Source organism: Lynx rufus, unplaced genomic scaffold (assembly GCF_022079265.1).
Source record: "Lynx rufus isolate CCGP_SWC_20201006 ecotype Redwood Valley unplaced genomic scaffold, mLynRuf1.p SCAF_12, whole genome shotgun sequence".
Lineage (NCBI taxonomy): Eukaryota > Metazoa > Chordata > Mammalia > Carnivora > Felidae > Lynx > Lynx rufus.
The window spans coordinates 35133006-35159570 of record NW_025814826.1 but is presented as its reverse complement, the minus strand read 5'-3'; the positions used below and the strand labels follow the sequence as shown (position 1 = coordinate 35159570).

General features: G+C 39.5%; 1 protein-coding gene across 2 annotated transcripts; it reads right to left on the bottom strand.

The window, feature by feature from the left end:
• Window positions 1-26: 26 nt before the first annotated feature.
• Window positions 27-26565, bottom strand: E2F5 (E2F transcription factor 5). Of its 2 annotated transcripts, none has more exons than XM_047074090.1 (8): window positions 26332-26565; window positions 9089-9198; window positions 7777-7938; window positions 6476-6519; window positions 5185-5249; window positions 4349-4616; window positions 1739-1786; window positions 27-497 (listed from the first exon to the last, which is right to left on the bottom strand). In XM_047074090.1, exons 1-8 carry the CDS (start codon window positions 26563-26565, stop codon window positions 388-390), a joined length of 1041 nt encoding a protein of 346 aa, XP_046930046.1. In that variant the 3' UTR covers window positions 27-387. The 2 variants fall into 2 exon arrangements, with proteins under 2 accessions (XP_046930046.1, XP_046930047.1); XM_047074091.1 differs by having other exon boundaries at window positions 1739-1783.

The window sequence follows — 26565 nt, the reverse complement described above, 5'->3', positions numbered from 1 at the left end:
AAGGGATGAGCCGCTGGCCAACTTTGTTTGTTTTTGATGACCTTAGTCTACTTTAAATTTCCTCTCATAAGAGGGAAAAAAACAGAAGGATTCAGAATTGGAAGAAAAGGTGAAATCCCAGAATGTAATCACTTAAGGGGGAAGGGAGGGGATTTGTGGGTATTAAATCACTTTTTCCCCTGAAAAAAAGCCTTTGTTTTTATGGTTGAAAAGAGCCCTTTGTTTTTATGGTTGAAGTTTTGTGAAGTAAAAAAGAAATTATTAGAGAACACTTCAGAATCAGTGAACTAAAAAGGTGTTACATTCATTATTTTAAATACTTAGGTTATTAAGAAGTCTAAAATGTTACAGTTAGAGGTAGATAACAGTCCCAAGTTTCCATGGAATCTAATAATTTAGTATCTGGACATCAAACAGATCACAAACTCCTTCATTATCATCTAAATTAAAGTTGTAGTCATCTGCCGGGGTAGGAGAAAGCCGTAAAAGAGGAAACACTGCAAGTAAAACAAATTCAGTGTTAAACATGGTTTTTATATACAGTTAATGATGTTTAACAGAATACTCTCAAATACATCTATCTAAATATCTAAAGAAACTATGTTTCTTAATGTTATATAAGAATTTTTAGGAAATAATAGAAAAAGTTGTAATCAAATTAACAACTTGTGTTTAGTGTATATTTTGAAAGATTCTCATTTAAAGATAATTTATGCATTGGTATGCATAGGTATAGTTTAAGAAATAGAGGTTAAAAATTTTTTTTATTTAAAAAAAATTCGTTTTAACATTTATTCATTTTTGAGGGACAGAGAGAGACAGAGCATTTACGGGGAAGGGCAGAGAGAGGGAAACTCAGACTCTGAAGCAGGCTCCAGGCTCTTAGTGGTCAGCACAGAGCCTGACGCAGGACTCGAACTCACGAACTGTGAGATCATGAACTGAGCCAAAGTCGAAAGCTCAACCGACTGAGCCACCCAGGCGCCCTGAGGTTAAAATTTTTGTTGGTTGAACTTGTCACACTAAAATGTATGATTCAAAAACAGTGTCAAAGTATTTCCTCTGATCTCTGCTAAATAAGTTCCTACTTTGAAAAGAGAAATAGGAACTAGACTTCATAAATATGCTTATGTTTTGTTTCTACAGAAATGTTTATTCTCTAAGTGGTTATTGTACCATTTGCTAATTTAACAGTTGCAGTTTCCTAGGTTCGGCTATATTTGTTAGGAAACAGGACTGAATCCAAGAATTTACAGGAAGGTGAAAGCCAAGAGAGTTATTAAAGTAATTATATTTTGTAGCAATTGATTTTTAAGGATTATTTCAGATTAGATGATGACATGGCTAATGTTAGTAATAGTTCACATTGGTAGCTTGACATTGGCCTTTGTGGGCATATTTACAAAACTGGGTTTTGAGATTACCTATATATTATTTTACTTTTCTTGGCCAAATTCTTCAGACATGAAAAAGACTAGTGGGCTAACAGTTTAGAAATTTATTCAGTGAAAGTGATAAGTATCCCCTTATTGGCCTTTTTCTTTTCTTGAAATGCAGTAAAATAAAAATTGAAGGATGCCTATGATTTACTTTAAAGTGGGAGATTTTTCATGAATCATCATAGGATGTTAAGCAGTTAAAAAAATACACATTCTGCATTTCCTTTCAATCTTTTGCCACTTATAAACTCTAGAGAAGCATTATTGATATTTAAGTAGTAAAATTTTAAACTACTTACCATCAGAAGACATTAACTCATCAATGATATCTCCACTAATAGATCCTGCTGGAAACAGAAATATGATAATAAAGTTTTGTTACAGTTCTATTTATATATTTTGACAGTAAAAGGCAGTTACTTTAGGAAGCTTGGGTGGCTCAGTCAGTTAAGTATCCAACTCTTGATTTTGGCTCAGGTCACGATCTCACTATTCATGGGATCGAATCTCACATTGGGCTCTGTGCTGACAGCACAGAGCCTGCTTGGAATTCTCTCTCTCCCTCTCTGCACCTCCCCCACTCACATGCATGCACATATGCACATTTTCTCTCTCTCTCAAAAGTTTTTAAAAGGCAGTTATGGGGCTCCTGGGTGGCTCAGTCAGTCAAGCATCCAACTTCAGCTCAGGTCATGATCTTGTGGTTCATGAATGAGTTCAAGCCCCATATGTGCTGACAGCTCAGATCCTAGAGCCTGCTTCAGATTCTGTGTGTGTCTCTCTCTGCCCTTCTCTCTCTCTCTCTCTCTCTCTCTCAAAAATAAACATCAAAAAAAGGGCAGTTATTTAAAAACAGCATATATTTAAACAGTAGTGTTTAAAAAGTTAAACACTAGCAGCTTTTATTAAAGTATAGAACTTTACAGAAAGATACCATTTTCATGAGCACCTACTCTGTGCTTGGCATTACTTTTAACTTGTAAACTCAAGATGTAGATCAAAAGACTCCTCATCATTCTCCCAAAACTGACTCCTTGGTTTTACAAAGTCAGTAGTACTGTAATTCTCCCAGTTACCCAATCTCAAAACTTCAACATTACTTTCCATTCCTCTAATTTATCTCCGGATCTCACACATCAAAGTTATTTATTTTATTTTACCTAAACAGTACTTCTCAAATCTCTTCTTTCTCTTTCCAATCCCATTGTTATCACCCATCTTAGCCGTAATGTTCTTTTATAGTTCCATAACTGCAGACACCATATATTCATTCTCCATTGCCTCTAATCTCTTCTGTTTCCCAGGCCAAAAGCATCTTCTTGTTACTCCTGTACTCACCAGTGTGCAGTTTCTAAGTTGCTACTTCCCTGCTCACAAATCTTTGGCTTATTGGCTAAAGTTCCAACTCAGTCTGATATTCAAGGTCCTCTCTAAAATCTGACCCCAAATTACTTTCTCTACTATTTCCAAATACAAAACTATATACAGAAACTGCTGAAAAAAAATTTTAATGCTTTGTGGAAGCTGACTTACTAATGGTGTCTAAATTAAACCACAGAGAGCTTGTCTGTAGATTTGCCCCCATTAATTATAATTAGATCATAAACTTTTTAAGGAGTACACTTTGTTGTGCACGCCCCATTCTATATCTTAAGTATAGAAATACTTCTAGAGGAAGGAAAGGAGGAAAAAATACTGTGTCCAGTTAGATCTTTATAGCCTCACTCTTAAGTATTGTGAATTCCCACAGTAGTAAGACTCATGCCACATTCTAATGAGACACATCTCAAAGGTAAAAATAAACAAATTGGATTGTGTACAATGTAGCTTTTAATGATCTGCAATATTACATCTAGACTGGCATGACTTAATTCATTCAGCAACTCTTTCAGATATTGAGAGAATATCTGCCATGGGCCCTTTATTTGGAATCAAATTTAGATGTCGATGGTACTCCTAATGCCCAGTTTTTGGAGATTTAACTATTTTCATTTCAGATTAAACAATTTAGGAAGGCAAGATTTCCTAACTTGGAGTTGAGACCATTTATCAGCTATAAAACTAAACTTTCCAAATAAAAAGTATAACAAGGAATATGAAGAGGCAAATATCACTATATTCTACAGTAGTTTGATTTTTCTTAAAGGTAATTGGAACACATTTCAATAATTCATCCTAGAGTGACTAAGAGATGAGTGACTAAGGTTTACAAAGTAAACGTCTGATAAAAAGTTGATAATGTGGGGCGCCTGGATGGCTCAGTCGGTTGAACTTCTGACTTCAGAAGGTCATGATCTAACCGCTCGTGAGTTCGAGCCCCATGTCTGGCCCTGTGCTGACAGCTCAGAGCCTGGAGCCTGCTTCAGATTCTGTGTCTCCCTCTCTCTTGGCCCCTCCCCTGCTCACACTGTATCTCTCTCTCTCAAAAATAAATAAACATTAAAAAAAAAAGTTGACCTGCAAATATTAATGGGGGGGGGGGGAGGGAGGGGGGAATGAACAAATTTCTATCAATTCCGAACATGGAATTCTAAGGAAAACTGCATACGTAGGTCCATTAACTATCTTTTCCTTGCTCACAGTATTCATAATGCTACACGGTCTTAGCCACATTATACTGTATCCAATTATATATGCTGAATATACAATCAGATTGTGTGTGTATATCACCTAAAAAATAAATCTGTAGTAACAGAATTAAAGCAGGATCTGTTTTTAAATTTTCCTCATAATACCTATCCCAGTGTGTCCTGTGTAGGAGACACTATATACTTCTTAAGCTTACCATTTTTCCTCCTGTGTTTGGTAATAGAATGACCATAGCTGACAAATTCAGAAAAGCTCTCCAACTTAATATGTTACTCATATTTTTCCTTCTCTACTTTTTAAAACAAAGGCTCTGGACTCACCTGATGACAAGTCTGTGGCTGGAGTCTGTTGAAGATTTTGGCTTCTTTCAGAGACATGTTGCTCAGGCAGATTCTGAGTTGCTATGTTGGATTTCTGTGGAGTCACTGGAGTGGAGGGCTGAGAGGAGGGTTGTGTGAGGTCATCAGGTGGGGGAACAGGAAAAACCACAGGCTTAGATGAATTGGATTCTTTATTTATAAGCAGCACGTGGATAGGTCCTGAATGACTCTTTAGATTGATCTGGTATTTCTTTTGTCCATTCTGACCCTTTAAGGTTATTGGGTATAAACAAATGAATAAATATTAACATTTCTAACTACTTTGGAACACCAAAAATTAAGATAAGCAAAGCTATAAAGGGCTAATTGTATATATAACATAGAATTATACATAGAATAGAGTCAATAAATGTCTTTGACTCAACTAGAGAATGTTTTGAAAAAGACCCAATTTCAAGCAATCTGGTATGGTGGATATTTAAGTTGAACTTTTTCCTCAGCTAGGATTGCTGTATCAGTTATAGATATAGTCATTTTAACTGACTTTTTAAAAGATTATTGATTATATCATTACTCATTCCTTAATATTTTCTAGCTCAAAAAAATCACATAAAAAAACTTTTATACTCAAAATGTTAAATGATTTATTCAGTCACTTCTATAATTTTACTAAAGTACTAAAGACATACAAACTCATATATAAATACTTTCAGATAGAAAACTTAAAAGCAGTATTTGAAAGTGTTTACACACAATTAGCTCTTGTTCAGCTAAAGATAATACATTTGTCCTTCTTAAGACAGCAGATCCACATTAAGAAAAGTTACCCTGCGTACCATTTCTGGAATAGGTACCTCCAGCTGTGTACCAGAAGGTGCTTGAATGGCCAAAAGTGTATCACCTGATGAAAAAAATTTCTAAGTTTAGAAAATACTATTGATCTTGGAATACAGTGGCAAGAGTGTGAGTTCTGGAATCAGAATGCTTGGGTTTGAATCCCAGGCTGGGTAACCTTGGGCTTTGGTTCCTAATTCTGTAAAATGGGGAGAATAAACCTTACTGCATAGATTTCTTTTGAGGATTAGATGAGGTAATATATGTAATAGATCTGAGAAGAGGGTAAATACTCATCGCTAGTTCTATTCTCATGAACAAATTTGGATCAAGTTAATTTTGCTTTCATTCAGTCTTGCATAGAGTCCGAAATTCCTGAAACTGTTAGCCTCAACACTGTTTACTTGAGATTTTTAAATTACTTAAGTGACTGGGGATACTAGAAATTAGGTATGATAGTGTGAAATCTTGAGCTTAAGTGAACTTAATTTTAAAGCTAAATTCTATAGCAGACTGTTGAGCTGAAAATTAAAAATACTTTCTCAAACTTTCTTAGAAAGCTCAGGATATATGGTGGCAGAGTAAAGCAATAAGGCCACACATATTGTCAACATAGCCTTGGAAAGTCAGATTTCACTTGGCAGGGTGCTTGGCAGATTTTTTTTTTTTATGTGCATAATATGCATGACTGTTTAACAGGCCATACATGACTAATATAAATATGTATACAAAATTTTATTTTACTTGTGTTATAATTATGGGGTACACCCTCCCCCCCCCACACCAATGTTATTAATACACTGTATTGTCCTGTCAAGGGGAAAACATGGAGGCAGGGGATGGGATGGAACAGGGTTAGGAGTAACTGTCCTGGTTATAAAATGGATTAACCTAACTCTGCCCTCACACTTTCTTTGAGTTCATTTGTGACCAGCACACTGCACATGGTTTCTAAACAGTGCCAGTGAGAAATATATTTGATCAAATTTAATCACTGACCCTACAATTCTGTGACTTTGAAACTGTTTAATCTCCCTCTGATTTAGCTGCCCCTCCCACACACAGTTTACACCCACCAATGCAGGCAATGAAGTGAAAACTGTGCAAAGCAGTTACTGTCATGAGAACGGAAACAAAGGCAGCCTATCACTACAGAGCACTGTAGAGTAACACAGAACGTCCACAGTTCCTGAAACTAATGACTTAGGGTGAGTGTGGGGGGGAATTTTGACTCACTCTCCGCTAAATAGGTTGACCAGAGGAAGAATGTTAGGACAAACTAATAGTACTTACCATTAAAGCAATTACAGATGTCTTCATGAGTTACATAGGAAAATGTACTGCCATAAGAGTTAAGGAACAACATGTATACCAAGGTCTCGGCATTTAAATTAACATAATAAATCTGCAGGCCAAAATAAACAAAATGACCAAGTGCATGAAGGTGTTGCCACACATGGTCAGATAAAGACGTCTTTAGTCTGAAAAGGCAAAGATAAAGGTCCATAAGAGGGGTACCCATCCTTTGCTCTAAGAAGCCACTTTTGATTTTTGTGACATTTGAGTCCTCCATATTCCTCATGGAGACAGGGCTTCTGGGGCGGGGAAAGAGCGATGGGGAAAAGGATGCGGTCAGTAGGAGTGGAGAGCAACCATACATGCCTCCACATTGAGAATTTTCCTGGTCATGGTTTAGGGGTCTGGGAATGGCCAGAATCTTGGAAAGCAGTGCAGCAAAATCTATGATCAGCTAGTTCAATGGTTTTTGTGTTTTGGGGCTCCACAAGGTACAGCTTGAAAACCCCATTTAAGTTATCAAATTGTTAAGGAGGTTTGGTCCATAGAAAAGAAATAACAAATGAGATCATGGACTTATTCAACAAATTACAAAACATAAGAAATTGGATACAGTAGTCAAAAATTCATAAGAGGTAGTAGAAGATAAATGCAATTAAGAGATTCCATAAGTATCTAGGTAAGTTTACAAATCAAGAGTATCATGTGTATCTAAGAGAACAGTGATTTTTAGGAAACACATGAAGTACATCACTAATTTTTTCCCACAACTTAATATGATGGATACATAAGCCTTGGTCCCCAACCTCAAGGTTGTATCTTTCAGTTAATATTAGGCAAAAAAGTATCCTGGATTGATTGCCAGCCCATGATATTTTATTTTCAAGCCAAAATTAATTTTTCAAAACTTGAGAGGTAACTGAATTTTTACCACTTCAGAACACTGAGCACAATTATTTAAATATACCTGTGCATTTAACAATCCCTTCTAATATTCAGAGACCCCCTAAGCACACTTTAGCTAGCATGTTGCATCCTATTAATGGTAGATTTAAAGTAATGACTTTTTTCCTCAATGCAACAAAGGAATAATGTTAATAGATGTACTTTGTAATTTTAAGAGGTAAAACGTTTCAAATATTAGTATAAATTATTAGAATATTATAAAATTAAAATACTTTATCCACTTAGAAAACTTTGTGAAACATTAGAATAAAGTAACTGATCTTCAGACTGGAAGAATGCATTATATACATACATATACTACAGCTACATGTGTAACTTATTTAAAAGGATATCTATTGTTAATCGAGTCGTCCATCACATTTTTGATGCTTTGCTGTAGCCACAACTTCTGCTGATCAAGTTCTCTTTCCTTCAGTTCTAGATCTTCAATTTCAGCTTTAAGATATCTTAATCTATCTATGACTTCTTTAGTATTACAGCCAGCACCTACACCTCTTAAAAACGTATGAGAATCAGTATCTCCAGTATCAGACCCAGGTTAACATCACTTAATTTTTATAGTAATAGAACTGAACTAGTAATTTATTCAAGACAAAAATCTTTACACTCTTCTAAAAATCAAGCATTAAAATCCTTAGAAAATTTAAACATCGTACCTCTGAACATATTTGCTTAGAAAATTTATTGGCAAGAACAATCAAATCACAAAAATTCTCAGTGGTTTTGCCATACAGAAAATAAAAATTTTCATAAAGTCAAAAAAAGTTCTATGTTCTAATGGTGTTTTTCATCTAAAAGGACAGGCTAGTGACTGGCACCAAAAGGATGTCAAAGCTGAGGCATGTAGGTGGCTTAGTCAGCTGAGCATCTGAGTTCGGCTCAGGTCGTGATCTCATGGCTCATGGGTTCGAATCCCGTATTGGGCTCTGTGCTGGCAGCGCAGAGCCTGCTTGAGATTCTCTCTCTCTGTCCCTCCCCCATTTGTCTCTCTCTCTGTCTCAAAATAAATAAACTTAAAAAAAGAAAGAAAGAAAAGGATGTCAAAGCTACATAGTTACACCTGGAAGTCGCATGATATAGACTGAGATGCTGGTAAATTACAACCTTTTAATATTTTGGTGAGACTCTGGCTTTAAAACAGAACAAAACAAAAGAAAAAACTAGGGCCAAAGAGGACGAATTTGCAGGACATAAAGTATTTTTCACATTCAAACATACAACCATACAACAGTTAATGAATGACAACATGCATTTCAATCAACCACTATACACAAGGTCATATTCCTATATATAGGACATAGTTCCTATTCTTAAGGAGTTTATATTAGTTGGGAAGCTAAATGCTCACGCAGAAAGGGATCAATAATACAAAGCAGTATGCAGTGTGTGCCAAATGAGTAGCTTGAGGGAGAAAATAAGATTTGAATTTTCAGTGTGTAAATCAGACAGTGGAGACAGCAAGGGAATATCCCAACATAGGAGTCACATACAGAGGCCCAGAGCAGTGTCCAGGGAAAGATGAGGGGCCTGTTGAGAATACCAGGCCAAATGAGAGGGAGAGCCAGACGGTATAAAGGTCAGATTTTATACAGCATCAGGAAGAAAAATAAAGGTTTTAGAGTAGGGTATTGGTTTGTAACTTACTTCCATTGTATACTATTTTTTGACTTTTTTTCAATCAGGTCAATTCCCTCTAAGACATTGGTGATATCATAAATTCTTCTTTTTTGCCTCACAGCCAAAGTATCTGCAGCCTGTTTTTAAAAAGGGGAGGGGGGAGACAAAGAACAATGAAATAAAGGGCAATTCCTATTTTAAAATTTAAAAAAGGTTGATTATGAAGTTCACAGCATGAGAACCCAATGCCAAATTTAACCAGTATGTTCAAAGTATCTCTCAAACATTGCAAATACCAAAGAAATTATCCCATTTAAAAGCCAGCAGATGTTAGAATGGGAAAAAAATATATAAAGGGTCATGACACAAAGCCCACAAAAATAAAAGAACACAGTGAGAATACTTCATGTCACCTTATGGACTAATCCTGAGAAGGAGCTCCTGATTATCTACCCACATCACTTCCTATTTTATCTGTTCATATACAGTCACCTAAAAACAGCCTTTATTGTTTTTTGAAACTTTGAAAAATTATATCTCAGCAGCTTGTTAGTAATTAAGATATTTGGGGAGTTGTAAATTATACACACACTTCAGTACCTTGAAATACGCTATCTGCATTTTTTAAACTCACAATGAAAATGGAGGAGTGAATCATGCCATCCCAACACAAAGCATAAAATCAACAAGAAATCAAAATTCATAGCACTAAGTTGTGGTACCAGCAAATATTATCCAAAAACCTGGTAGTCTGACTAAACAAAAGTAAGGTCAACAAAAATATTTCATGCCACCATGACATCAATAAATGCAGGAATGTTGTACTGTTTCTCTGATTGGTTCCCACTCACATTTATGAGCTTTGTTCCCCAATGGAACAGACACAATCTTAAAAAAGAGGTTATCCTGGGGCGCCTGGGTGGCTCAGTCGGTTAAGCGTCTGACTTCGGCTCAGGTCATGATCTCGCGGTCCGTGAGTTCAAGCCCTGCGTCGGGCTCTGTGCTGACAGCTCAGAGCCTGGAGCCTGTTTCAGATTCTGTGTCTCCCTCTTTCTCTGACCCTCCCCTGTTCATGCTCTCTCTCTGTCTGTCTCAAAAGTAAATAAGTGTTAAAAATTAAAAAAAAAAAGAGGTTATCCTACAGCTCTTTTTCAGGGTGAGTTAGACAATAACCTATCTTGAATGTGGAGTCACACTCTAAGAGTCATGGTAATAATGAAAAAACACATTCATGTCCTTACTGACAATATTCAGCACATTATCCAAATTAATGAACAGATTTTAGCTTCACATTATTGTTTGCCAGCTCTCCCAAAGCATTATTACTTTCTTAATTCTTTAAAAACATAGCTCTACACACACACACACAATCCAGGAAAGCATATTTTTGCAATCTGGACTTACTTTCTACAGGGAGCAAGTGTGACCAACTTCACAGGCATTTAATGTCAATTCTACCAATCCATTTCTTGTGCTACCAAAATACCAAGTTACCACTGTGCAATTATTCAGATCTTCAGGAAGGGGATCCATGCCTCAGTCAATGGGCCAGGAGAGTAAAGTAGGATATGACAGAGAGAATGAAGAACCAGAAACTGAAGCTCTGAGTTCCCAACTCTGACTAGTTTAGTTCCATCTCTTCTAGAGAACCAGAAAATTAAAAGGACTAGGCATGGTTTTGTTGACTTCCTCTTTCCTTGCACTTAGCTTAGCAGTTTCCTCCCCTTTCATAGTTTCTTGAGTTCGAAGCTGTTTTTCTAAAGAGCAATAATCTCCTGCAAAGTTAACTATAAAAATCTGAAGTTGAGAATTCATCTCACTTCCTTCTGAAGAGGCCGTCTTAAGAAGTAACCCAGAGCACTCCAAGCCAGCTCTACCCGTATCTATGTACTCACACACAAAAGCCTTCACAACCATAGCAATAGCTCACTGGTTAGGGTATTAGGACACGTTTGTATAAATTAGATTGCAAGAGCAATCACAGTCATCAGGCAGAGGGCCATCAATGCTCACTTTTAGCTCAAGACTTTTTACAGTTGATAATCTATCAGGGTGTCTGGGTGGCTCAGTCGGTTAAGCATCAGACTCTTGATCTCAGTTCAGGTGATGATCTCACAGTTGTGGGATCGAGTCCCATGTCGGGATTCTCTCTCTCTGTCTCTCTCTCTCTCCCTCCCCACCAAAAATAAATAAATAAACATTTTTTTAAACAAAGAATAAAGCTTATAATCTATCTAGTTTATAATTTATTATGGTTTAACAATTACAAATTTTAGTCCTTTAATTTCCAAAACTAAACATTATTTCTTAAATACTTTTCTATTTAAGTATATAAACACATAAAGGACCAGCATATACAGAACATATGTCTTAAAAAGGATCTCTTGGGGCGCCTGGGTGGCTCAGTTGATTAAGCATCTGACTTCGGCTCAGGTCATGATCTCGCGGTTGGTGGGTTCAAGCCCCACATCGGGCTCTGTGCTGACAGCTCAGAGCCTGGAGCCTGCTTTGGATTCTGTGTCTCCTTCTCTCTCTGCCCCTCCCCCCACCCCCCTCATGCTCTGTCTCTCTCTGTCTGTCAAAAATAAACATTGGAAGAAAAAAAAAATAGGGCAATCTCCTGGAGGCTTTTATTTAGCAGCCCCATCTTCTTTGGATGTTAGGTTCTGGAGTTAGGCACACAGAGATCCAATCCCAGTGCTGGCACTTCCCATCTTCAGCTGGTCTCAAACTCATTAAGCCTCATTTCCCTTTTTGTAAAATGGAGTAATAACATACCTGAATTGTAGAGACTCAACTAGATAATCTAAGCACAATGTCTGCTGCATAATTAATACTTCAATCCTGGTAAGTAATAGCCTCATCATCAGATACAGATTGAAGCAGGGGATCATGGAGGAGATTTAGAGTTTTTGTGTATCTTGACCTATCACGTTATATGTAGTATTTTGAAAAATTATATGAATTCTTATAGTTTTATGAAGTAATTCAAGACATCATACTTAATGGAATCATAAAATGAATCACAACCACCACCTTCATTCGTTTAGCACCTGTGATGTGCCAAGCTGGTTCTGTGTCTCACGGATAGAGTAGTAACAGAACAAAGTCCCTGCCTTCAAAGAAGGGAAAGAAGGTAATAATAAACAAATAATTATGTTAGGAGGAATGCATGTAGGGACTATATTTAACAGAATTTTAAAGCTCCCTGAAGAAGGAAGCATTTGAATTGAATGGAGAAAGTGACTGCTGACAAGCAGCAGTCAGAACATCTGACAAGCAGCAGCAAGAACAAAGAAAGGCTCTGAAGTGGGAATATGCTTACTTCCTTCAGGGAAAGACAGGAAGTCAGTATGGGCAGAACAGTGAGTGAGAGGGAGAAGAGTGAGAGAAAAGGGGAAAAAGGAAAGAAGGGCGAGAAGATGGGAGGGAGGGTGGGAAGGGAAGTGAGAGAGATAAAGACAGTAACACCATATGCCAAGGGGCCAGATCACTGGGGTCTCACAGGCCATCGTAAAGACTTCAGCTCTTACTCCCAGTGAAATGGAAAGCTACTGGAAGGCTCCGAGCACATGGTGATTTGGTGCTATACTTTAGCATAGAACAGGTTCATTCTGGCTGTTCTGGGTAGAAAAAAAGAGGCCAGCGAGAAGGCAATGGCAATAATCCATTCAAGAGATGGTTAGCTGCTTGGATGAAGGAGGCAGCTGTGGGCGTTGTGAGAAATGCTGAACTCAGAATATATTTTGAAGATATAGCAGGTAGTAGATCTGAGAGCAGGGTTAAGGGTAACTCCACAGTTTATGACATGAGCAACTGGCCATGAGGAAGACTGAAGAAGAATAGGTTGGAGGAAACCTATTGGTTTCCTCCTTTGGCTCAGGAACTTGGCTTTGAACAATTTGACCTCCAAGGGGAGTAGTTCGGAAGACCACTGGACACGAGAGTGTGGGGTAGGACAAGTCCAAGCTAGAGATACAAATTCAGTAGTCATCAGTTAATAGACATTTTAGGTCACAGGGATGGAACCCACTGGATTCACCTAGCAGGTAAGCCCAGAAAGAGAAGACGTCTAAAGGCTTAGCCCAGCACACTCCAGTGTTTAAGATCTGGGAGGGGAGGAGCAACTTGCCACTGAAGACAGAGAAGTAGGAAGAGTGGGGTCTTGGAGGCCAAGGGAAGAGTATAAGAGTGACCATGTCAAGTACTGCTGTCAGGGTGGGTCAGATGAGCATGAGACCTGACCATGGATTTGACTTTGGCAAGGTCACTGGTGACCTTGGTCAGAGCTGTCTTGGCAGAGTAATGGAGTCAAAGCCTTAACGGAGAAATTCCACCAGAGTGGAAAGAAAGCTAGAGTGGACAACTCTTTTGAAGAGTTCTGCTGCAAAGAGGAACAGAATAGAAGAATGGGGCAGTAGCAGCAGGGAGTTGTGGGGTCCGGCCAGGAAGTTTTTCTCCTTCCTTTCTCTTTTCTTTTAAAGATGGGAGCTAATTCAACATGTGAGTTGTGCTGATAAGAACTGCCCGGTAATGGAGGAAGAGGGATAATTAACCATGCAGGAGAGAAGGGACAGCTGTCGGTAGGCACAGGGGAATGTGAATCAGACAGGCTGAGGAATAGCCTTAGATAATAATGAGGCATATTAATAATTGAAGTCCAGCCGAGTGACCAGCGCAGATGTAGGTACGATAATAGACAAGATAGGAAGAGAGACTAGACATTTCCTCCTGGTTGCTTTCTATTTTCTCCTAAGTGGAGGCTAGTGGAGGGAGGGGGGTGGGGGAGAAAGGGAGGAGGAGGCATTTAATGGTTTAGAAAAAAGGAGAAAGTGTTAAAATATTCATCTAGGAGAGTAAGAGAGTAAGTAGTGTAAAAGGAATGCTGGACCCCATCACTACTTTTGAAGTTAGTGGTGGTGAATTTAAAGTGAGACCCACATGCAATAAGAGTACATCCTCATCCCATGTTGCCAATTAGCTATTGAAGAAATGCACATGGGCATGCATCAAATGTACTTAAGAAGGTTACATTTGCTATTATAGATCTGACCTATAAAACATAAAGGAAGCATCTATTTGTACCAAACCAACTCAAGTTGAGGGAAAAATAAACATAATCCTCTGAAAGAAATACATCTCCCCTCCAAATACTAAATCCTTTTCTAAAAATGGCACCACTGGGGCACCTGGGTGGCTCAGTTGATTAAGCATATGACTTTGGCTCAGGTCATGATCTCACAGTTCGTGGGTTTGAGTCCCATGTCCGGCTCTGTGCTGACAGCTCTGAGGCTGGAGCCTGCTTTGGATTCTGGGTCTCCCCTTCTCTCTGCCCCTCCCCCATTCTGTCTGTCTGTCTGTCTCTCAAAAATAAATAAATTTTTAAAAAGAAATTTAAAAATATGTCACCAGTTGTAAACAGTGTGGTATCTATACATGGAAAAAAATTAAAGCTTGTGATACCATTAAGAGGTGGGTAAGCTAAATCAGGACAGCTGAGATCGCATACAAGTGCTAAAAAGGGCTTAAAGAATTTCCTGGCCCCACCCCTTCACTTTAACAAATGAGTCCACTAAGACCCTGTGTTAACTCTGGGAGGGAAAGATTATGTGGTAGGTTTATTTGAGTTAAGATTAGTTGCAGCTCATTTGTTCAAGAATGTTCTCCTGATGGAGCATGATGTTGCATTCAAAAGCACTAACATAAAAACAATAACTATGGGAAACATCCCGTCTTTCAGGTTCTCCATCTGCAAAGCAGGTACTTGACTCTCTTCCCGGCCCATAACCGTCAATACATGTGTACTCAGTGTTTTAGCTACTGTGCTTCAGAAACTAACACTACACGAAATTGGGCCAGAATCCAAAAGTAAAGAAGGTGCTATGGAAATACTATATAAAACCAATTCGATAACGAATTGCGCATATAAATGCACATGCACAGACACATACAGATGATGGGATGCCGACAATGAGGTGAAAAGAACTTAAGTGATGCACCACCCAGAGTGCCCATAAAATATTTTTAAGAAATTTTAAAAACTGAGTGAACTGCCTTTCAACTGTGCCACATGGATTTTCTGTTGGTCTATCCTATAAGGTGTGGGATATGAAATTATTAGGTAATTTCATATACTGCCAAAGGTAATTAACATGTAGAATGTTTGATTTCGACCCACAGTTAAGACCATTGATAAGCCAGTAATGGGATAACTGTGTAAGAGGATCTTCTGAAGATGTTACCTAATTTAAGGCTCACACCATTTTGCAAAGTAGTTACCATTTTCCCCATTTGATAGGATACAGATTCAGAAAGCTAATGGATAACCAAATGGAATTTGGCATTAATTCCATATTCATGAAATAAGTTTGTGGCAGAATTTTTCAAATGGGCTCTATAATTTCAAGATTTTAAATAAGTGCGGTGTGCCATCAAAATTCCCAAGCTGTAAAAATTGCACTGAATAAGCAAAGCGCCACTGGTACTTGTAACACAAGAACTGTGTAGGTATCTAAGGCTGTGGGTAACACCTTGTGCTAGAGAATGAGGTCTAAAAATTGAACAGCCCCATACAGTAGAGATAAAGTGTTACAAGAGGCTGAATAAAAGAGAGCTTACTTAAGGTGGAGGCAAAAAGGAGAGTTCCTGGAAGAGGCTGCCATTGTGTACAATGGATCTGGAGGGGATGGATGTTAAATCAATAAGGAAATGAAATACCAAAAATAAAGAACTTACTTTAAGGATACAAAAGCCTCCCTCAAGAAGCAGCACTAAGCACATAGTATTTTAATTCCCACTCAGTATCCTGCCCCAAAGGAATTTCTCCTAAAAAATCTCCAGTCCTTTCAAATACCTCAAACTGTCATCCATAAATATGATATTGATACATATACCAGTATCGTGTCTAACTTTATTTAAATCCAAGTTAATTAACATACAGTGTTATAATGGTTTCAGGAGTAGAATTTAGTGATTCATCACTTATATATAACACCCAGTGCTCATCACAAGGGCCCTCCCCTTGTAGGGGAGTTCCCCATCACCCATTTAGCCCAACCCCCCACCCAACATCCCTACAGCAATCCTCAGTTTGTTCTCTGTATTTAACAGTCTCATATGGTTTGCCTCCCTCTGTTTTTATCTTATTTTTCCTTTCCTTGCACTGTGTTCATGTTTTGTTTCTTAAATTTCACATGAGTGAAATCATATATTTATCTTTCTCTGACTGACTTAATTTGCCTGGCATAATATATTCTAGTTCCATCCATGTTGTTGCAAATTCAAGATTTTATTCTTTTTGATTGCCGAGTAGTATTTCTTTCTCTCTCTTTCTCTCTCTCCACACACACACACACACACACACGCACACGCACACGCACACACACACACACCACATCTTCTTTATCCATTTGTCAGTCGATGGACATTTGGGCTGTCTCCACAATTTGGCTATTGTTCATAGCGCTGCTATAAACACTGGGGTGCATGTGCCCCTTTGAATCAGCATTTTTTTTTATCCTTTGGATAAATACCTAGTAGTGCAATTGCTTGAGCTTTAAATTTGTTCTAATTTTTATTTATATATATATATATATTTTTTAATGTTTATTCAGTTTTTGGGAGACAGAGAGAGACAGAATATGAGTGGGGGGGGGGTGGGGACAGAGAGAGAGGGGGAGACACAGAATCTGAAGCAGGCTCCAGGCTCTGAGCTATCAGCACAGAGCCCGATGCGGGACTCAAACTCACAAAACATGAGATCATGACTTGAGCCGAAGTCAGACACTTAACTGACTGAGCTACCCAGGTGCCCCTTATATTTGTTTTTATTGCAGTATAGTTGACATACAATAATTTATTAGTTTCAAGTGTACTACTCAGTGACTCAACATTTATATTCATTCTGATCACCATGATAAACCCAGCTACCACCTGTCACCATACAAAGTTGTTACATATTAGTGACTATATCCCCTATGTTATACTTTGTATTCCCATGTCTTATTTATTTTATAACTGGAAGCTTGAACCTTTGAATAAATTCTGCATACACTTTTAAAAAGGAACTTCAGGGGTGCCTGGGTGGCTCAGTGTCTGACTTCTGGTTTCAGCTCAGGTCATGATCTCATGGTTCATGAGTTCGAGTCCGCATCAGTCTCTGAGCTGACAGCTGCAGAGCCTGCTTGAGATTCTCTCTCCCTCTCTCTCTGCTCCTCCCCTGCTTGCTCTCTCTCTCTCCCAAAATAAATAAATGTTTAAAATAATAATAAGGAACTTCAGTTTTATTGTTTTACTCAAGTCACCAAAGATTACTCAAAAGAAGAAAAGAAGGTATTTGATAAAGTATCTATTTAAGTAGGAAAAGGCTGATGAAATTCTGAAATCTATAAATTGGAAACTCTAGATCTCGTCTAAGTCTTCAACTGCTTTGGAAATTCTTTTCTCATAAGTATTAACTTTTTAGAACAAGAACAAAATCAAGTGTGCATTTGCTCTTCTACCGTTTGGATTTGCCTCTGCACATTTTATATCTTCCTGCTGACGTAAGGCACAGAAGTGAGGGAATATGCTCGGAGATTGGCCCGACTTTATTTCTTTTTTAGAGAAAGAGCACCAGTGGGGGAGGAGGAGGGTTCGGGGGGAAGAGAGAGATGAGGGAGGGAGGGAGGGAGGGAGGGAGAGAGAGAGAGAGAGAGAGAATATCTTAAACAAGCTCCACGCTCAGCACGGAGCCTGACATGGGGCTCAATCCCCCGACCCTGGGGAATCACAACCTGAGCCAAAGTCAAGTGTCACACACTCAACCAACTTGAGCCACCCAGGCACCCCCAGGCCCAGCTTTAACTTTATGACCCTGGGCAAGTTACTTAGCCTCTCTGTGCCTCAATTTCCTGGCCTGTATGAATTTTTTGTTTCTTATTTATTTTTGAGAAAGAGACAGAGGGCAAGTGGGGGAGGGGCAGAGAGAGAGGGAGACACAGAATCCGAAGCAGGCTCCAGGCTCTGAGCTGTCAGGACAGAGCCTGACATGGGACTCAAACTCCTGAACTGTGAGATCATGACCTCAGCAGAAGTTGGACACTTAACCAAATGAGCCACCCAGGCATCCCTAAGATGTTACTATTGTAAGGATTAAATGAGCATATCTGAAACACTTAGAAGAGTGCCTGGCACATGGTAGGCATTACAGTTGTATTAGCTATTATCACTATTATTGATCCAATTTCTCCCTTAAAGTAATAAGGAAACTTTGTTCTTGGAAAGGTATATCATAATAAAACACCCCTACCTGTGAACTAACTTTAACACTTGGGAAGATAGTCAAGCACAATGAAGTATGAAAAAAAGCTTCTGAAGAGTAAAAATAGATATAAAAAATGTATTTCCCTACTCAAAACATTCACCCCATTTGGATCCTATTGACTCCTTCTTTTCTAGGATTCCTAATGGTTTATACCATTTAGTACTCTTTTTTTTTTTTAACGTTTATTTATTTTTGAGACAGAGAGAGACAGAGCATGAACAGGGGAGGGGCAGAGAGAGGGAGACACAGAATCTGAAACAGACTCCAGGCTCTGGGCTGTCAGCACAGAGCCCGACGTGGGGCTCGAACTCACATACCGCGAGATCGTGACCTGAGCCGAAATCGGACACTTAACCGACTGAGCCACCCAGGCTCCCCTAGTACTCTAGATATTAAGGTAGACTTCATCTGAAAGTTACTACTTTTACCCCTAATTTCTTTTCTCTTTCTTTCTTGCCGGTCTGCCTTCAACTTTCTGAGTCCTTTGTTGGCAAGTTACTTGTCAACACCAGAATTGTCTGAATTCTTTTTCATCTACACAACTCTATTAAAAAGAAAAAGGAATTGCATACATTCACATGTACTATAGAAACAGGTTATTACTTATTTGATGTATTTTGTGTATTATGCTTTCATGGTGTTACCTTTTCATGGATTTGTTAAGCTTTCTGTGTTATTTTCCCCCCTTAAAGTGTGCCAGCAGTTCAAAGTGTGTTTCTGGTCAGTTAACAGTTACCTTTTAAACTTTTAATAACATATAGAAAGACAATGAGGTATAAAATCAGTGAAAGCCTAACTACCACACCAGGACACTGCCAATATAATCTCAGTTAACAGCGGCTGTCAACTGGAAACTCCTTCCTACCCTTGTTAAGAATGCTCCCCAAATGTGTATGTTCCTGACTCTACAAGCTCTTCACTCCAGGAAAGAACCCTTCCCCACTCACTGAGGCCCTTTCACCCTTTTGAGCATCACTGCATTTGTTGCTTAGTCCCCCGGAACACATGTAATGGAGATTTGGCCAAAGTTATGCTGATTTTGCTCTTTTTCAACATTAAATGCAAACTTTCAAAATCTTGGGATTCTCTTCTTCCTAAAAGTCGAGAATTGTACTGTAAAAGTGGATTTTCCTTTATTCTATTATAGAATAATTCTCAAAAACTGTTTAATTTCCACTTGAAATTAGGCCCTTTAATTAGCAGTGTAAGATTTAAGAGCTCTAATATGTTGCAATTCAAAGATACGAGCAGTAACTATATCAGAGCATATGAAAGGGGGACCTTTTCAATCCCCAACTTCTCACATTTTCCCAAATGCAGAACTCACCAATCTTAGCTCCTAACACTAGAAGCTATTTCTGATTTGTGAATAGGATGGGAAAAGGAGAGGCAGCAGGATTCATTCCATGGCTCTCAAATGCCAGCAGGAATCAGAATCCCATGGGGTATCTGTTTAAAATGCAAATTCTTAGGCCCCTTCTCTAGCCCTACATAACCCGATCTCTCAGGTCCAACATTAGAATCTGTATTTTTAATAAGATCCAGGAGAGTCTGATACATTTGCTATTCCATCTACACATTGAGAAATACTGTTATAATCCCTTTCAGGTCCCCACCTTTCTTCAAAGGGGGGGAGGGGCTGTTAGCTTAGTGCAAAAATAAAACTTGCCTGGTACTTTTCACACAAGACACTGCCTCTAGTTATGGTGGCTACATCACTTCTTCCTCCTTGGGGCAACTATATGCATTTTGTACATTCTATTTCAGTAAGATATACAGCTTATGAGGCTTGCCCAAGGACACACTGCTGGGACCGAGAACTCCGAACTACTGTCTTGGATACAAGCCTATTTATCCTGTCCAGAGATGGAAAAGCGAGATGGCTGACTTCTTTTTCTTTTTTCTTCTTCTTCTTTTTCGTACTGAATGAAGTTGTTTTTGAAATGACACCAAAACTTTGGAGGTGGGTACATGTTTTGCTTACCGCGGTGGTTCAGGGTGTCAATTCTGGCATTTATATGTCAATTCTGTGGATACTTTTTTTTTTAAGAAAGCTCTGTGCCCAATGTGGGGCTAGAACTCATGACCCCGAGATCAAGAGTTGCATGCACCACTGCCTGAGCCAGCCAGGCACTCCAAAACTTTTCTTCTTTCTTTTCCTTTTCTTTCTTCTTCTTTTTTAAAAGTAAGCTCTACATCCAACGTGGGGCTTTAGATACTATGGATACCGATTGCCACTTAACCTCATCACACCTCACTTTCCCATCAGCAAAATGGAGATAGATCTCCTGTACACTTTTGTTATGAGGATTATTGATATTGGGTTGATGTTGAATAATTAGTCATTGGAATAGATGTATCCAGATCACCTTTTTATGTGCATTTTTAATAATTTTATTTTTTAGAGGAGATTTAGGTTCTCAGCAAAACTGAGCAGAAAGCAGAGTTCCCCATAGACCCCTGCCACCACAGAGGCATAGCCTCCCCCACTATCATCTCTCACCAGAGACATTTGTTAAAATTGATGAATCTAGGGGCACCTGGGTGGCTCAGTCGGTTAAGCGTCTGACTTCGGCTCGGATCATGATCTTCAGGTTTGTAGGTTTGAGCCCCAAGTCGGGCTCTGTGCTGACAGCCGGGAGCCTGGAACCTGCTTCAGATTCTGTGTCTCCCTCTCTCTCTGCTCATCCCCCACTCATGCTCTGCCTCTGTCTCTCAAAAATGAATAGACGTTGAAAAAATTAAAAAATAAAATGATGAGTCTACATTGACATGTCATATCACTCAAAGTCCAGAGTTTACATTAGGGTTCATTCTTGGTGTTATACGTTCTGTGGGTTTTAACAAATATGTAATGACATATACCCACCATTACAGTGTCATACACAGTGGTTTCATTGCCCCAAACATTCTCTTGTGCTCTGCCCTCTCGAGAACTTCCAGCAACTACTGATCTCTCCCTGTCTCCATAGTTTTGCCTTTTCCAGAAAGCTATAAAGTTGGAATTTTATAGTATGTGGCCTTTTCATATCAGCTTCTCTCACTAAGTAATATACATTTAAAGTTCTCCCATGTCTTTTCATGGCTTGATAGCTTTTTTTAAAAAAACAAACAAACAAACAAACAAAAAACACTGAATAGTATTTCTTTGTCGGAACATGCCAGTTTATTTATCCATTCACCTACCAAAGGACATCTTGGTTACTTCCAAGTTTGGGCAATTATAAAGAAACCTGGTATCTACATCCATATGCAGGCAGACCCACGTTTCCAACTCATTTGGGTAAATGCCAAGTAGTGTGATTACTGAATCGCATGGGAAGAATATGTTCAGCTTCCTAAAAACTGCCAAATGGTCTTCCAAGGGGTCTGTACCATTTACATTCCCACCAGTAATGAGAGTTCCTGTTGTCCCACATTCACACCAGTATTCAGTGTTTTGTGTTATTTTGCCATTCTAGTAGGGATGTCGTAGTATTGCTGTTGTTTTATATGTTTTTTTAATTCTGGTAAAATAGACGTGGTATAAAATTTACCACCTTAACCAGTTTTAAGAGTGCAGTTCAGTAGTTTTAAGTATATTCACACTGATGTGCAACCAGACCCCACTACTCTTCTCATCCGACAAACTCCAAATCCATAGCATTAGTTTGCTGGGGCTGCCGTAACAAAGGACTGCAGACCGGGTGGCTTAAACAACAGAAATTTATTTTCTGACACTTTTGGAGGCTAGAAGCGCAGGATCAAGTTGTTGGCAAGTTTGGTTTCTCATGAAGCCTCTCTTCTTGGCAGATGGTCACCCTCTCATCGTGTCCTCTCACAGGCTTCCCTCTGTGGACATGCATCCTGGCATCTGTGTGTCCAAATTTCCTTTCTTCTAAGAACACCATTCTGATCGGATTAGTCCTCATCCCAATGACTTCATTTTAACTTCATCATCTCTTTAAAGGCCCTATCTCCAAATACAGTCACATTCTGAGGTACGAGAATTAGGGCTTCACCATATGGATTTTGAGAACACAGTTCAGCCCATAATGTGTTGACCCATGAAACTTCCCTCTCTCCCCTTCCTCCTAGCTCCTGGCAATCTTTTATTTTCTGTCTCTAAGAACTTGACCACTCTAGTTACTTCATATAAGAGGAATTACACAGTATTTACCTTTTTGTAACTGGCATGTCTTCAAGGTTCATCTATGTTGTAGCATGTTTGGGAATTTCCTTCCTTTTGAAGGCTGAATAATCTTCCATTGTGTGTACATATCACATTTTGTTTGTTTATTCATCTGTTGATAGACATTTGCACTGCTTCTATCTTTCGGCTATTATGAATAATGCTGCTATGAACACGGGGTACAGAAGTATCTGTTTAAGACCTGCTTTCCAAATCTTTGGGCTATACACTTAGAAGTGAACCTGTCCTGAGAATTTTTAAGCATGCACTAAAGTTCTGGCTGTACTACTAATATATCTTTCCCCAGGCTAATTCTGTCTTTATTCTGTGACACCAAATCTTTGCTTTCTGCCACAAAGGAAGACGTTACGTTAAATTATTTATTTCATCCAGGGCATATATTAATTAGCTAATCATAAATGGGTATGAGTCAGGGACCTGTGAGATAAGAAACATCGTAAATACTTTATCATTTTAACCTAGGTACCATGCAGTCAATTTGTAACATAATTATAAGAGATAAGCCATCTTAATCATGCTTTAAAAAGTTCAAGATGGTCCCAAAATGGCAAGTAAAGAAACTCAGATAGAAATTATACTTAACAGGAGTTTCCAAAACAGTAGATAGACAGTTCTATCTTAACAGTTCTTTAAATTCTTACTTCTGGAAAAGTAGAACCCTAGTTTAATTTGTAAAATAACGTGGAATTCGCCATCAATACCCTCATTTTTCAAGTGATAGCTCAATACCTCTCTCTTCTGTCATGGGTAGAGGAATAAAAATAATCATGCAAAAACTCATGTTTCGTTACAAGAAACATTCCATGTTCTTACACAGATGAAAAACTTAAATGAGAAGTTTGTGTTGTTTTAAGGAATACTAAAAGGAATTATAGCATAGTAAGAAAAATGGTCTACATTCAAATCTTAGCTCTGTCACTTTCTGCTTCATATTGGGCAAGCTACTTAACATGTCAGTTTTCTCACCCGTGAAATGGGGGCGTTAGTTAGGCTCAAGTTTCCAAGTTGTTAAGATGATAAAAATTAGTTAAGATCTGTAAAAAGCCTGGAACAAACTCTCAATAAATGGCAGCTATTAACAGCATAAGCTGGCAAACCAGATAAAGCTTGAGGAGCATGAGGTAATGTGTCATCTCACTGGAATAAAGAAATGTGACTACTGTACCCACTTTTATAAACGAGACTATGTGGTGTGGGAAGGAGATATGATTAAGTTTCTCAAAACACTTTCGAGGTGTTTCTAATCCCTTCTAATTGTTAAATTATACTTGAACAGCTTTATTAGAATTTATTTGCTTTATTGGTCTACATTCTCAATTAGTTATGTTATGAAGAAGAAATGCATCACCGAGATGGAGCATTATGTTATTTTTCAATAATGTATGTCATGGTTCACAGTAAGAAGCATCACTGGAAAGATTTCACTGCAAGATTTTTACATGAGTAAGATTTTACACATACATGAAAATAATTGAAAAAAATATACGTAAATAAATCAAGTATGTATATTTTTCATGTATATGTGAAAAAGAATGATACTCAAAGTGTACCTTAGGAGTAAAAAAAAAAAAAAAAATCACTGATATAAAGAGACAAAACTAACTGCAAAAACTTTTGAAACTTTTAAGGAAAGTTCCAGGATGAATGAAACAATGTTGTTATGAACTGTTAAACTCCACTCTCTACTCACTGTTCCTGTGACTTCTGGAGAACAATGCAATGGCCATAGATGAAACAGGAGGAAGTCTTAAGAGTTTAAAAGCAAGAAATGCAAAGTTCCATCATTTTGCCAGGTGAGTTGAGAAAGAAGCCCTCAAAGTTTGGGGCGCCTGGGTGGCTAAGTTGGTTGAGCGACTGACTTCGGCTCAGGTCATGATCTCGCAGTCTGTGAGTTCAAGCCCCATGTCGAGCCCCGTGTCAAGCCCTGTGTGGGGCTCTGTGGTGACAGCTCAGAACCTGAAGCCTAACTCAGATTCTGTGTCTCCCCCTCTTTCTGCCTCTCCCCTGCTCACGCCCTATGTCTCTCTGTCTCTCAATAATAAATGTTAAAAAAAAATAAAATAGAAAGAAAGAAAGAAAGAAAGAAAGTCCTCAAAGTTAAACCCTCAGAGTGCAGCTGTATCTGGAAAACCCCAAAGTTCCCTGATTCCCTCTACTGAAAGCACAGTCCATTTACACAGTAAATTCAGGATACAACTGAATGTCTAGATTTTGAACGATAGTTTACAAGCCGTGTTTCATAGCACGTCTGGCACTCTGATGACCTCATGGCTTCCTTTGAAATCCTTTAAACCAAATCCATTTTAGTTCTTGACAATCTAAATACTATATATGCCATAAAGTACTTTCAGGGAGGAAGCAAGGGAGGAAGAGGCTGTAGAAAAAACAAGGAATTTCCAGAGTTGGGGGGAAATTCCAGCAATAACACTTCAAAAAAGTTAGTAGAAACTACTTCCCCAAATGCAAAACGCACCTACCATGCCTCATTGGAATCCGAATAATTCAATTCCACGATCACTTAAGGAACACCTACTGTGCTCAGGGAAAGAAATGGGCATTCTCAGACAAAACAGCACCCTCTGGGCTACAGTCGGGAAGGCCCTTGAGTCTTCCTTCCTCTCTACCTTCAGGAAGTACTATAAAATGCTCTCAGATGCCCCTTCTCTTGCTCTAGGCACAGCCTTGATGGTCTGTCACTCTTTCAAGCCAGGTGAGGTGGTCCCTCCTGCACTCCTCTGGCTGTTGGGACCAATCATCAGGGTAAAATCGGATTTCAGATATCGGGGACATGGCTAGGAGATGTCTGCAGTGATTAACGACTCATTAGTAATTTCTGCTTTCAAAGCTTTGGTTCTTACTTAAACTTGGGGCACTGGTTGAATTTTAATTCAAGTAATCACCGTCTCCTCCTCCTCAGCGTTGTGGAATCCTTCCAGATCCTGCTTGGAACGGTTAAGTCATTTTGTTTAACCCAACAGCTTTCGATGCATGTTGTTGTTTGAAAAATGTGAACTGCAGTCCACGACGGAAGCACACATTCTCAAGAAACAGGAGAGCTTACTGAGCGCTTCCCCCTCTTTGAGGGAAAGCTATAAAACATCCCCTTTTTGTGTGATGGCATATCTCACTTTTAGAAATCTGTACCATATATCAAATTAAGTTAAAATCAAATACCCCCCCCATCAGGATGATGAAAAGAAGTGTACAAGGAAGAGGGTTTTTTTCTTTATTACTATTATTTCAACACGGAATGAGTGTGGAAAGTTCTTTTTTTTTTTCTTTCATCCGCAAAATCGGGTTGTTTTGTTTTGAACAACGGGAACAGCGTCTCAAGTAGAATAGCCTATGAAAACCATCAATTCCCAACAGCAAAATCAATCCCCAGGTGTCTCCAGGCAGAGTGCCAGGGTCCCCCCTGCGCCTCTGCCACAGGTGGACGCGGAGCAGCTAGGACACTCGGGCGCCCTCGGGTTCCTGCGCCAGCAGAAGCCACGCGGGCGCGCTCCAGGTACTGGGCTCTTTGTCGAGAGCCCGGCGCTGCGCCGGGCCCCATTGGTCGTGCGGCCGGTCGGGGCCACCCGGTCCCTCGTCCCTCCCCCATCCTGGAGTCGTGGGCCTGGGCACCAGCCACATGGCCCTGGCTCTGGGGGGGGTCGCCCGGTCCCCGCGGGGCGCGCCCACACCGCGCCGCCCGACCCCGCGCTTCAAGGGGGTGGGCTTCTCCGGGGGCCGCGGGCAGCTTAGTCCGCCCCCATCCCCGCCTCCCGCGCTCACCGCTTTGAGATCCAGGACGCCGTCCTTGGCCTCCTGCAGCAGCGACACGAACTTGGTGGTGAGCAGCCCCAGGCTCTTCTCGTGCCTGCTGCTGCCGCCCCCGCCGCCCCCGAGCTGCGGCGGTGGCGGCTGCTGCGGAGGCTGCGCCTGGGAAGGCTGTGGCTGCGGCCGCTGGCCCTGGCCCTGCCCCTGCGGCGCCTGCTGGCCCGAGCTCGCGGGCTCCGCCGCCGCCAT

Excerpts from the sequence above, each read along its gene's own strand:
- E2F5 (XM_047074090.1), bottom strand. The coding sequence starts at position 26,565 with ATGGCGGCGGCGGAGCCCGCGAGCTCGGGCCAGCAGGCGCCGCAGGGG. Across the intron at positions 7,939-9,088 it reads AAAAATAGTATACAATGGAA|AGGTGTAGGTGCTGGCTGTA; the intron begins GTAAGTTACAAA and ends TACGTTTTTAAG. Across the intron at positions 498-1,738 it reads TGAGTTAATGTCTTCTGATG|TGTTTCCTCTTTTACGGCTT; the intron begins GTAAGTAGTTTA and ends TTTTACTTGCAG.